The 13,442-nt window shown below is 37.7% G+C and overlaps 1 protein-coding gene across 3 annotated transcripts in view; it reads right to left on the bottom strand.

Annotated features, from left to right (window-relative positions):
* The window catches only part of POC1A (POC1 centriolar protein A), a 58,692-nt gene that overhangs the window by 41,632 nt on the left and 3,618 nt on the right, over window positions 1–13,442 (bottom strand). For all 3 annotated transcript variants that reach the window (XM_085302501.1, XM_085302498.1, XM_085302500.1), the window contains 5 exons: window positions 12,857–13,028; window positions 8,842–9,021; window positions 7,958–8,065; window positions 6,414–6,529; window positions 951–1,084 (listed from right to left, as the gene is read on the bottom strand). In XM_085302501.1, the coding sequence (XP_085158627.1) occupies window positions 951–1,084; window positions 6,414–6,529; window positions 7,958–8,065; window positions 8,842–9,021; window positions 12,857–13,017 (699 nt within the window). In that variant the 5' untranslated portion in view covers window positions 13,018–13,028. The remainder of the gene's footprint in view (window positions 1–950; window positions 1,085–6,413; window positions 6,530–7,957; window positions 8,066–8,841; window positions 9,022–12,856; window positions 13,029–13,442) is intronic.

Below are 13,442 nucleotides of genomic sequence, written 5' to 3'. Positions count from 1 at the left end.
TTGCAGAATGAACTCAACCCTTTCCAGACATGAGACAATGCAACCACTAGACCTAAAGCCCCAAAAAGCCAGAATTATCAGTTTTGCAGCTTATAGAGCTACTGTCATTGCCTAGAATTCACCTGCCACCTCCACTCCCTACAGCTCCAGGCTGTCATTTTCCCTAGCTAGCTTCTGGCATTTTAAGGTTCAGCCTTAATTTAACAGAGGCTAGTGAGTTAAGAATATGTTTTGTCGCCTTCAAAAAAGGAAAGCCTTTAAAATAGGCTTGTTTTTTCCATGCCTTTCAGACTCGCTCAGCACAGACAATGAAATTAGGTTATTTGTTTACATCTAACATTTAAAAGTAGTGCTCCAAGCATTTGTATAATTATTAACCTTACAAGCAACACATCCAGCAGCAGAGTACTAATAGGTCGATTGGTTAAACTTAACGGAACAATAGCATTTATCACTTTCAACTAATTAATTCAGTAAGTAAATAAGATGGAAGGATATTCCCAAAGCACACCCCAAAATACATTTCCTCAGTTTTACCACCACTGTCCTTAACTGCCTGACAGCAGAACTGCATTTACTTTTACAGCAGTCCGGTCAGGGTGTGAAGTGCTGTTTGTAGAGCTTTAGAGAAAGGGAGATGACAGACCTGGGGTACAGAGAGTGCACGACTGACCCAGGGGCACAGAATCTGGGGAACAGCACTGACGGCTTGCATCCTCAACACGAGGACTTGGTTTCTGTCTTGCTTCATCACTCTCTCCATTCCTGCCTTATCTCCTTTCAACCCCATACTCCTTCCCTCCAAAACAACGATGATTTCAAAAGTTTCCATTATTTTACACAAGGAAATTTTCAAAATACTCTGGTTATGAAGAAATCTAAGACTTTGTCACAAATTTGTCTGGTATGTTATGGGTTGGTACATTGCTGTATAAAAGGCTTTTCCTCACCTGGTGACCATGAAGAGTATACAGAAGTCGTCCTTCTAGCAAATCCAGAATTTTAAGTGTTGAATCATTGGAAGCAGTAACCAGATAATTTCCAGAAGGGTGAAAGGAAAGACTGTTTACCACAGCACTGTGAACTAAGAATGGAAAAAATGTACACAATTATCATTGAGACCACTTACATAATAAGCCCAAGGCAAAATAATAAAATAAGGTACAAGCACATTCCAATATTCTGTTATAAAGTTTAACAGGAAAGTCATCACTGGGGAAACATTCCACAGAACTCCTCAAAGCGCTATAGAACAAGGGCAGTATTGAACTCTTGTGAAAACGGGCATTACTTTACTGAAAGGAAAAGAAAGTTTTGCCAATTATTCTTGAGCAACTTAGCCCTACGAAAGCTTCCAGTTAGCCCTAAAAACATGTCTGGGTGCATGAGTGAGCTGCATGATTCTGTAAGAAAGCTGGACATTGACATATTTTACCACTGGCGAGCTAATTTTCTCACTTTCAAGCCATTTTAAAATAAAATCTATAAGCTAAGTACATTAAGGAGAACATTAAAATCACCACGAAAGACAGACTCAAAATTGGGTTTGTATAGGTTCTTTTTGCCACCTGACTAACTGGAACTGGGTTTAAGATACATTAGGAAAGTACTTGCAATCTGAAAATGATCCCATGTAATTGGGCAGTGTAAATATTACTTCTTCAGACTAAGTTCACCTCACTGAAAATATTAAAATAACAAGTATGAGTAGACAAACTATGCCTAGGTATGAACTTCCAATAAAGCAAGTGTTCCTGCATGAAGATGAAACTGAGGAGTTATTCTGAAGAGAGTTAAAGAAAATGCTCTAGAAAAAAGTCAAACAAATTCACTGTAGCATTATACATTCACCTAATGTAGACTTTTTTTAAAAACTTTTAAGAAAATAAGCTGCTGAGTATATTTATTTATGGGAACAGGCAGTACTTCATATATGCACAGCTTTTCGAGTGTATGTGACATTATAAAATAGTGAAATTATGCTCGAAGAGTTTTGGTTCGTTTAAGTATCTAATTAAGAATAATTATACTACTTGCTCTCCAAACATTCTGGTATCTTGAATCTACTACTAATAAAAATAAATAAATAAATAAATAAGAAGAAAAAATCTAAACTTACATTTTCTTAGGAGCTTCATATACTGGTATACTTATACTTATTGGTGTATGTCCAAATTGCATGTTAAAAATACTCCCTCCAAATACAATTTTAAAGACACTGCACTTTTTTTTTTTTTTTTTTTTGCAGATGTGGATTTGAAGCAGAAATCTGAAATAAAGCTGCTTAATTGTAAAACAGAAAGCATCTACTTTTAAGACTACCTCAGAAACACTAGACACGTCAGCTTAAGTTCTTAAAGATAACTCCTCTTCACCTGGACTACTAAAACAAAGCATAGAAAAAAAGTCTTAATTCATTATAGGTGACTTCTAAGCAATTATTCCTGTAGGTGAATACTGCCTCTATCAGAAAGCTAGCTCTTCTCTCCCACAATGAGATTATATTATACCTTAGAAAAACATACACATAAAAGTGGAGTTTTTCCTCCTGAAAAAATAGCTAAACACGTTTCTCCTTTAAATATTTTATTTTGTATAGTTCGTAATATTCTTCATCCCTTCAATGTCTATATTTGGATAAAGGAAAGCACATATTCTGTGAACTAAAGTTCTAAATGGAATCACATCAGCAATAGATGGAGATAATGATACATCCTCTAAGTTCCAGATAGTGAAAAAAGCATTTCCAGGTTCACCAAGAATCTTTTCAGACTGGAAAGAAACCGCATCGGTTGCGTGCCTTTGTGAGCTCTCACAGCTGCTGTGTCCAAGCAGTTCTTGGCTGTTAAAAGCTCAGAGAAAGTTTTATCCATCTTCTGCTTAACCAGCTCATACCTCCCCCCAAAGCACTCAGAACACCACTCCCAGAAGCTCGCCAACAAGTCCTGCAACCCCAGTCCACTTCATGTTGTAACCACTGAATCAGGTGCAGCCAGAGGAGATACCTCCCACTGACTTGTTGCCACAAGCTTACCCTTTCGCCACCCAAGCCCTAGAAAAATACAGGTCAGTTCAGAGACTGACACTGGGCTCAAGCACCACCCTTGCATGATAACCATTAGAGTCACAGCAACCTACTGAGCGACTGAACATAACTGTCTTAAGGCTAACAAGGTGTTTACTACATAAAAGTAGTAACACCTTAGTAACCAAATCATCAGAAAATAAATTGGGATGGATTTGACATTATCATGGTCCCCAACGAACAGATAACCATCATCTAGCCTCTGTCTAAAATGTACAGCTGTACTAGCTGCTCTTTTAAAATAGCAGTGAAAAGCAGGTTAGGGCTATTTTCTGTGGGCCTGCAACAGATGTGCCCTACACACATTTTCACATGGGAAGAACAATTCTGGGTAATAAGCACTGGCCATTTTTTGTAGAGGTTTAACTTACTATACCAAAGAAGTAAGCAGCAGAGGCGTGAATAAAGCATTTTTCTATTCTCCTGTTCAGAAAGGGCCAGAGCATACTTCACTTTGCTGAGATATACCATACAAGAGGTTTTGCAGTTTGCTTTCTACTTCTAAACTGCATTTACAAAGGTCGTAGTTAGAAAAAGAACTGGTAACATGAGCAAAACAGCTAAAAGACTTACCGATTTCAGAAAAACAATCAAATTTTAACATGTAAGAGTCTGTGGCAATGCAAATGGGAGGGACTACTTATCTATTAACTCCTTAATCCAATTTAATCTTTAAAAGGGATTCCCTTGAAACGGGTCAAAACTATGCACTGGTTTATCATTATGACCTTATCCTGAAGGAAGAGGTGCCCTCTAGTGGAATTAAGATAGCCACTTCTTTGCATGGGAGATCATGGAACTGAGATTTAGCTGAAAGGCCTGTGTATAAATCCTTAGAACAGGACTCAGACATCTTTAAAGCAATAAAACCTTGCAGCCACACTTGCATAAAATCACTACATATAACTACTTTTTCAATTTATTAGATTCCTTCGGCTTTCATGACTATTTCTAATTCAATATTTCATGCATAATTAGGGTTCATACAGCAGCAGCTGTTAAAAGTAACACTCAAAAAGTAACACTTCGATAGGAAGAGTGCCTGACTAAAATGCTATTTAGTAAGGGTGGGATACAAGGGAAAATTCCAAGACACAAAAAGAAACGTGGCAGCCAAATCTAACTCACATTGGACTCGGACAATTTAATAGCAGTAAACGGAAAGCAAGAAAGATCATTTCTGAGCCAAGTAATACTGTGTCTGGAAACAGGCATTGCAGATCTTGTCAATGCTTAAAAGCTAATCGAGTAGAGCAAAAGTCTGACACTGCTCAAGTATTTAAGTATGCTATCTATTTTAGTAACAAGACTTGACAAAGGTGTTTCCAAGTTTTGATAAGGGTCACAAATTATCAATAGTTATTATACCAAGAATCACACTTCAGCATTCGTATCCAGTGTTGTGCTTGATACAATTACAATTAATTGGAACAATTATCATTAAAAGGCTTTATTTTCACTAGATTTTAACTACCAGAGAACTAGAAGTGATTGCGAGTCTGTAATAACTGATTAAAAAATAGCCATCTTATATGGGAGTTCTAGGAGCTTAATCTGGTTTAAAATTGAAAGAGAACTTGAAGAGCTTGGTTTGACTACATAGGGAGAATACACTTGATAAAAGACCTTAAATTTAGAAGCCAAGAATAAACACAATCAAGCTGCAAGAAGCTGAGGCCAGAAATAAGATATGAATTTTATCCAAGAAAACTGTTCCAATGATGGTCATGGCACCATCAGCGCTTAATGGTAAGATTATATCATCATAGTAGTCTGTCTTTACCATATGGAAAGAGTGAAAGAACTGCCCTCTGTGTGAAGTACTAAAGGATTCCAAACTTTGCAGACTTCCTAGAAAGCTCTTTTTGCAGATCTCTTAAGTTTCTTATGGAACCCAAAGGACTTTCATAATCTTAATAGTTTCTCTGCAGATAATCTGCATTTGCTTTGAGATGAGTAACTCCCACTGCTCTCATTGGCAGCAAGTCTACTCCTTCACAGATCGCTGTAAAGGAAGACAAACGGAAGAACTCTGCTCTTCAGACATTGCTACGGCTTACTCTGTCCTTCTGTATCAAGATACAGGGAAGCTAGAGAACTTATATTGAAAGAATATGCAAATTCCTTCACTGCCTGAATGAGTGAGTAGAGACACGTATAATTCTTTTTGAAGTGCTTTAGACTATAGTTGTATAAATCCAAGAGGACCAACAGCTTTAATTTAGAACTCAATTTATGGCTCTGAATTTAAAGTTAGCAAGAACAAACTGCAAACTAAGTTACCACTCTGCCTTTCCTGCCTGGCATTCAGCTGCAAGAGCTCACAAACTGGCACTATCTGATGTGGATGGCAGAAAGAACAAGAGAGCAAGCTCCAACCCTGTATCTCTAGAATGCTTTACTAATATACTGAAAGTGGTTTTTACAAAAAGTTAACAGAAAATTAAGTTTAGTAAGCTATCTGTACTGAAAACAGTGCCTGAGAATGCATGGATTTACAAAATACTGTGACATCCTTAAAATCACTTGCAGTAAAGAAGTGCTACATTAAAGTTACTAACACGCACAGAACTACAACTAAACCCAAAGAAGCTTACAGGGATGGAAAAGGTCCTTTGTTGCTACACAGTTCTACCAAATGGAAGCACTGATCAGTTTGACTGGAACAGGTAGTAGTGTAGAGATGCCATTTGGAGGCTAAGGGGAAGGGGGAAGAGATGTAGATTCTGCCACACAGGGCAAGCTACAGGAAGGACAATCAACTCTTAAAAAAAAGAAAGGAGACACTGGAGGGGGAACTGTAAACATGAATTATAGAATTGCAATTTATGAGTTTTTATTTTCCTCTTTTGTTAACTTTTCTTATTTTTCTCACAAAGAACTTAGCCTTTTGCTTTGCTAGACTGCATCCAATTTTTCCATGTGCTTATGCGGTGACAAAGGCCACAACTTGTCTATTGCACATCATTTCTTCAGAAACAGTAACTACAAACCTAAACACATTGCAGATAACACCTCTGCACATCCACAACATGGGACAGTTTAGGTTTTTTGGGTTGGTTCGTTGGGGTTTTTTTGCCTTTTTTGATGGTGGGCAGAGAGGAAGAAATTGGAACCAAGGTTCTCCCTCTGGTTTCCCACCAGTGCATAAGAATCAGTCTTGGGGCTAATATAAAGCAAAGCATGAGGTCTAGTGACAAAAGGCTTCCCTGGCAGGCTTAAGTCAGAGCCTTTCTGGAAAGCCAGCAGGTGATAGAGAAGCAGTCCTTGGACTTTGGATAACTCTATATCTTAAGATATTCCCCCCACCCCCACGGTCTTAACTTGCCTTGATAATGCTGGAGAAGTCTATTCATCCTAACGTCCCACACCTTCACAGTGTTATCTGTGCCAGCTGCAGCAATGCATGTACCACTGGGATGAAAATCCACATGATTCACAAACCTGTAAATTGCAGTTAAATCCAATGATTTATGTTAAACTCTTGCTTAAGATTGGAGAAGGCCTTTTCAAGGAGTGAAGCGACATCTTAATATATTATGGAGAGGAGGAAATTAAAATTTAAGAGTGATTTGGTAGTATGAATTATTTTCAAGACCTTGCTTAAGTAGAATGCACGATCATATCTAAACATGCCTATCTTTGAAGTTCTGGATTACAATTGTAGGAGCTGTAGATTCAAACATCCTAAAGTTTGATGGATCCAACTGTTACAACATTTTCAAGTGTTAAATTGTCTGCGTAACACATGACTTTTACTAAATTAACAGTATTTCTAGACTAGTATATACAAAATTCAGATTGTTCTGCTATTACCCTTAACTAGTTTTAAGATGAAACTTCATGAATTTGTGCCTGAAATCATTATGTTGCCACATAAAAGACAGCAGGGCTGAGAGCAAACTTCCTTCTGGACTTGCATGCCATCATCTTTTAATTTGGATGTGTAACTAGAAAGGAACCTTTAGAACCTTCAATGAAAGGCATCTTTAACACCTCATCCAATTCATGCAAGAAATTAGGCAAGATTAACAACACTGAGCTAGTGTACCAAATGCTGAGAAAGCTAAGAAATTTCAGTTGGTTGTTTGGAAAAGCCATGTTCTTAAATGTATTGGAAAAAATAATGTTGCCTGAACGTGTCTTTAGTATCATAGTATATTATCTCAAAGCAACAGAACTGTGTGCTTAAAAACAATTCAGTGCAGCAAGAAACTAGAAAGATTCCAGTCTTTCACTGATGACTTGTTCTGCATTTCTGAGTAAACTAAATTCTGCTGAGCCTCAGCATTCCCTTTCAAAAATATTCCCAGATTCAACAGCTGAATAGAACAAGAAGTTTTTATTTAAATAACTATCGTTCTAAGGATGAAACAAATAATCCAGGTACCAATCTGTCAGTACACTTCTCTTTGAATTTACTTCATCAGCTGAGAGCACAATAAAAGTCTGACAAAACTAGAAGAAGGAATTGAGAACTTAACTTTATTTCCAAAAATGAAGAATAGTAACAAAAAACCCAAGACAAAACAAAAAGCCCTCAAGGCTTGACATGCTGGACAGTTATTGAAATAGAATTCTCAGGGTCCCAACCTGGACAAGTCATAACAAGATCAAAGCAATTCTGGAAGCTTTTTGTATTGAGTTCCCTGCTAGCTGCTTCTGTAATAAGTGCCAAAAGCTAATTCGACTCCATCTATAACGCACATCCGCACAATTTTCAAGCCCAATTGCAAGAGACTGGGGAAAATGATTGACAGAACAAGGATCATTTCTCTTACTGCAGTCGCAAAAAGCACATGCACATTCTGCAGGCATCCCTGTTTTAGCAATCACAGTAAGGCTGGTCCTCATGCACTTCCACGTACTTACCCGCCATGCTCACAGAAGGAATGTATACATTCTCTGCTGGTTTTATCCCACAGTTTGACAGTTTTGTCATCGCTGGCTGACACTATTAATCGTCCATCAGGAGAGAATCTAAGACAAGAATTAAAGCAATTAAGAACTGCCTCCTTAAAAAAAAAAAGTGTATAGGGTCAACTGGATTGGGCCAACTATCAAGTTATGCCAGTAAACACACCTCGCTCTTCCAACAATCATACTGGTTATCAGCGAGACTACAAATGCAATTGCTGTAGGTTGAGGAAAAAAGCAATCCGTAAGGCCTCAAACTATCCAAAAGTCAACAAGTTAACAGAAAATAACACTTCTATTTTGGCAGCATTTCCAGTATTTTATGCACTTTTCTGTTATCGTTAGAAAAAGCATCAAAGGCTATCACTAGGTGGTTCTTGTGAATGACAATAATAACTTCACATACCCAAATGCTAGGAGAACATGAAGATAATCATCTACAAAGTGTCCTGCTTCTCAAAACAAGGGAGGGCAAGAAGCACAGATACTTATTTTAAAATAGAGGCAGAACAAGCCTCATAGTAACCAAACTGAGATTAAATATAATCTCTCATTCTGCTTCTGCAGCAGCTTTGATATATAAAATTCTCACTATCAAGTAAAACTGAAACAAGGAGCAAATAGTTAAGTAGCAAAGTCTGGTTTAGAACAGATCATTAAAGAAATACAGATTAGCTACACAACTATTATCTGAGGAATCTCTCTGCAGGTTACCAATGTATTTCAGTCAACAGACACATTTGAACCAGCCTAAATAGAAGCATGTTACACAAAATCATCATGATACTTGACTTCAAAGGACACATCACCATCACTATTTGCCAGAAACCTGTACTTACTTGGCACAACGAACCCAGTTTATGTGTTGACTAAGCGAGAATAGAAATTTCTGTCTGTGAACTGTCCACACTTTGATCGTTTTATCATCAGAAGCTGTAACCAAGGACTGGCCATCGCTGGAGAAATGAACACTTCTTACAGTTGCCGTATGAGCCTTGAACACAGTAGATTCTCCTTTGCTGTAGAGGATGAAAGAGTATGTTGAAACTGTGTAACAAGACAGCAAAGACGCTTCATATCTGAAAACACTAAGTTTCTGCATGCTAATCAGTACTATTAACCTTTATTTCTATGTGAACTCTGTATGTTTACATTATGAAACAAAATATTGATCAAGCTCCATTGTATAGCTCCACGAGTTTGTTCAGAACATACAGTCGAAAAAATTGTTCTGCTTTGGTACCGGAGCCCAATTCAAATCGAAACAATCTGCATGGCCTATGAAGAGTCAAAAATGCTAATCTGTGCAACTATCAAAAAACAATTTTTACAGAGGCAACATCAATATAAAAAAGAGGTGAAGATTCTACACAGTTACCAGGTCCTTTACTGCAATGTAGGTAAGAAGGGGGTAAATGGTTTCACAGTTCATTTAGACAGATTCAAGCAGGCAACTATCGCACAACTACTACTGTAATGGCCTAACTCCAGCAGAATGCTTCCTATGTATCATCATACAAAGAAATAATGCAGTAAATTCGGAATGTCTGATGCTGTAGATAATTGAGTAAAACTACCATTAATGCAATGTGGACAAGATGAAAGCTAAGTATTACTAACTCTTCTTTCTGCAGCATTTCCAAGTAAATGTAAGGGATTATTTTTCTTGCAAACAGATGCAAGGCACAGTGCAACGGATTTCACTATCCAGTAGGCGTATTTTGGACCAAGAGTCACGAACGTCTCCACGATGTCTACTGAACTACCATGAGCGCAAAATTCACAGACAAAAGTGAATAGAGAGACATGGTGGTTTGCTCCCTTATCCACTAGTATTTAATAGTCAAGTTTTATAGTGTGGTCGCTGGAAAACCAGAATCTCTCATCATACACAGAATTCTACAAGACTACAGAAACTCTAAGGGCAGAAAAATCAGAATACTCTAACTTCCAGCAACATTCCCCCCCTTTTCAAAAAAAGGTCAGAGATGCCTTGTTTCATTCAAGTCTTATTTGCCAGAATGCAAAAGAACAAAATGAAAGAACAAATGCTTCTTTGGAAAGTTCTTTTTGTCAAAGACACAGAACATCCCCAAATCTGATAAAAACTTGCAGCAGAAACACAAAAAAAAAAAAAAAAAAAAGGTCAACATGGCTTGTAAAAATACAAAACTCCAAAAGAAAAATCCGCACATGACAGTGGCATTGACTCTATCAGTAATATGCTGCCCTTGAAAGGGACTGCAAGTTCTCAAATTCTTCCAAAAAAGTCCTGTCCCACAAACAAGCTATGATATGCCTTATCCCTTGAAGTTCAGTTTGCTCTTCTGCAAGTATCATGGACTGCCTTTCTGTCTCTTTATAATCTGTGTGTGCACTCGTTCTAGGAGGAACTAACTGTGAATCACCACAGTGTTTCAATTCTTCATTGAGCTGGCTTCAAAGTCTTAGTAATTCTGAGAATGGGAACAAAGCACATTTAAGAAGGTCAGCAGTCTTTTTTCAAATGCTTCTTTTTAGAGACTGTTACGGACATTGCTTGAAAGTACTCTTTCTCAACAAAGATACGACTTTCTCGAGCAGAACGCTTTCAACAGCAAGGCTACTAACTTCTGCGCCTTGCTAACCTAAGATTAGCACTTCTTGATCACTTCAGTAGAACAATATCCACCTTCTCCGTTTTCCTATCAATAGAGGGGATGCGCTGCTTTTAATCACACTACAAAACTTGCAAGTCAAAGGTTGTAAATCTGATTCAACCTCAATGCCTGCTTTTTTGCTATATCTAGAGAAAGTAAATTGACAGAGAATACCGAATAAGCACAGATTAAAGGAGCACCTCGGTGCATGGCAGTGTGACTAGCGTAACAATAATTCCCTTTCCACGCTGGCCATTTTCTGATATGACAGCTACAGGTACAGCTTAGACCACAGAGTGCTCACATCCAAAGCAATTAAGATCCATCATGCAGCACAAATCATTTAAGTTCAGTTTTCCCATTTCATTCCGGTCCTTTCTTGCAATTCATACATTAGTGTCCAAGAATCTGAAGAAGTTCACATCCTATATTATTTTCATCATTACATTGGAAATAGCAAAGAGATACTGTAAATCCTTCTTTTTATTCCAGGCGGATGAGCAGCAAGGTTAAATTTTAATTGAATGTAATATACCTTGTGTCCTTTAATAATGTATATGCTAGCATGTCATTCTGATCATTAACTCTGGGAAAGTTTAACTAAACTGAATTATAATTAAAATTACAAGCTGTACATTTTAGTTCCAATCCACTATAAATTAATTTTAACTTTATTTACCCGGTTTCTACTATATTTCTAGTATAGTCACTCCATCATTAAGAAAGCACTGTGACAGTTCTGTAGTTAAAAGATATATTGGAATTTGCAATAGAAGGAAGGAGTAAGCTTTTGTCACATGTGAGTAACAGCATATCTGTCCCAGCTGTATAACTTAAGCGGAATACAAAATGAGCGGTAGGTATTTACAAGAGTTCAGGCATTCTGACAGTTTTAGGTGAGCACCTTGACAGTTGGGCATGGGGAGAACTGGGGTGATAAATCTAGTTTAGCCTGGAGCAGAGAAAGAGTATTACTCCAGCAAACATTAGCACAGATTTTAAAAAGCCATTTTCAGACTGTATCAGTTCCACAGCACAGGTTACTAGAGGTTTAGTAAACCATCAAATTCATCAACAGTCATCTAAAAAGCTTCTAGTGCTTGATCATAACCAGAAGAACTCAACAAAATCAAGCAAATAAAAAAGTTTTCCCAGGTTCCTGAAGCAACATATTTATAATAAACTTGGCAGGGGTTTTCTCTAACACTATGCACATCAGGGCTGCTTCTCTCACAGGTCCCAGAGACAGTGCTTCTTCCATCCTTAAGAGTAGGAATTCACAAGCTCAGAAGCAAAGAAACCTCTTTACGTGGCAGCCCATTCGCAGAGAGGATTGCGCTTTTTAGCGCAGGAACCAAGTGACCAGAAGAAATGCTGGCAGCTGCTTTCCTGCAACTCAGCTACAAAAGCTTCTCACTACTTGGAGCAAGATCATGTTTTCAAGCAGAACTTTGCAGCTCTCTCACAATTGCTTTGTATTTCAATTAAATGTTCCTTACTGAAGACACATATCATGTAAAACACAACATCGTGGACTAGAATGATGCAAGTTATAAGACCTTTCAGCCAACGATTATCGAGGACTTAAGCATTAATGAATTAAAGCCAATCAAACTCTCTACTCAAAAATGGAGATTTCATAATTATACAGGAAAAGACAACAAGGTACACAAACAGTAAGTAAACAGTTGTTAATCACATGCAAGCTCACAAAACTGTCAAAATACAATCAAGGTCATCTTTATCTCACTAATACACCATCCTTTACTATCAGGGGAACACAAGAAATAAAAGATTAGAAGCTATGCAAGTTTGGTGGACTACTAACCTCTGACCTGATCACGGAACAGGACTCTCCACCACTAAACCCCACTCGTGCTTCAGCACTTTACTTAATACTGGCAGAGAAGGAAAGGAGCAATTTGCTAAGAAAAAAAGACAAGGGAGAGGGGAAGAAGCATCAAACAGTCATTGCTGAGTTATATTAAATGACTTGTTATATTAGTAGAAGTTAGTATTGACACATTAAGCTCTGCAAAGAATTTTAGATTCTTTTTCAACGCTTCTTCAAGACCAAGCTCTCTCTCCTCTGTCAGAACTGCCATGTAAAGTGGTTGTCTGCTCCTTTAAACAATTCCCATTTCCAGACACAAAGAACTGCTATCAAGAAACAGGGAGAAATCTGAAACCATAGTTAAACATAATGTATACTTACACACTGGGAATCCATAAACGAACTGTTTTATCTCTGGAGCCTGAAGCCACTAGGTGGCCAGAAGGTGAAAACTGAACACACATCACTGCATCTTTGTGGCCCACAAAGCGATAGGCTCTCATCTGAGGTCTCATACTCCAGATCATCAAGCATGAATCCATTGAGCCACTTGCTGAATTGAAAATGGAAAGGAAAAAGAAGATGGGAAAAAAAAAAAAAAAAAAAAAGCTTACATTAGTTCTTCTCCAATTACACTTAACTATCTTTCACACTCAGTTCAATATCACAGCTTCCAGCAATCTCAAGCGTGCTGTCCTTTGAGCACTAAACTTCATTAACATACTGCATATTGTATATTGCATTAGTAATTCAAACAGAGAGTCATGTATTGGACTGGACCGACATTTCTACCACTAGGAGTCAGTTCATGCAATAGTTGCAGAGGCAAAAATACACAAAAGCAGCAAAACTTCTAAACAAGTACATACTAAGGAAACACACAAGTATTCTGTGGATGAAGGTTATCTCGCAGCCTTTTCTTTTTTTTTTTTAATTGTGAAGCAGTCCATCTACTCATACCTCTTCC

Source organism: Rhea americana, unplaced genomic scaffold, assembly GCF_003343005.1.
Source record: "Rhea americana isolate MKP2758 unplaced genomic scaffold, rheAme1 scaffold_19, whole genome shotgun sequence".
NCBI lineage: Eukaryota > Metazoa > Chordata > Aves > Rheiformes > Rheidae > Rhea > Rhea americana.
Note: the sequence above shows the minus strand (reverse complement) of the source record. Positions and strands in the feature narration are given on the sequence as shown.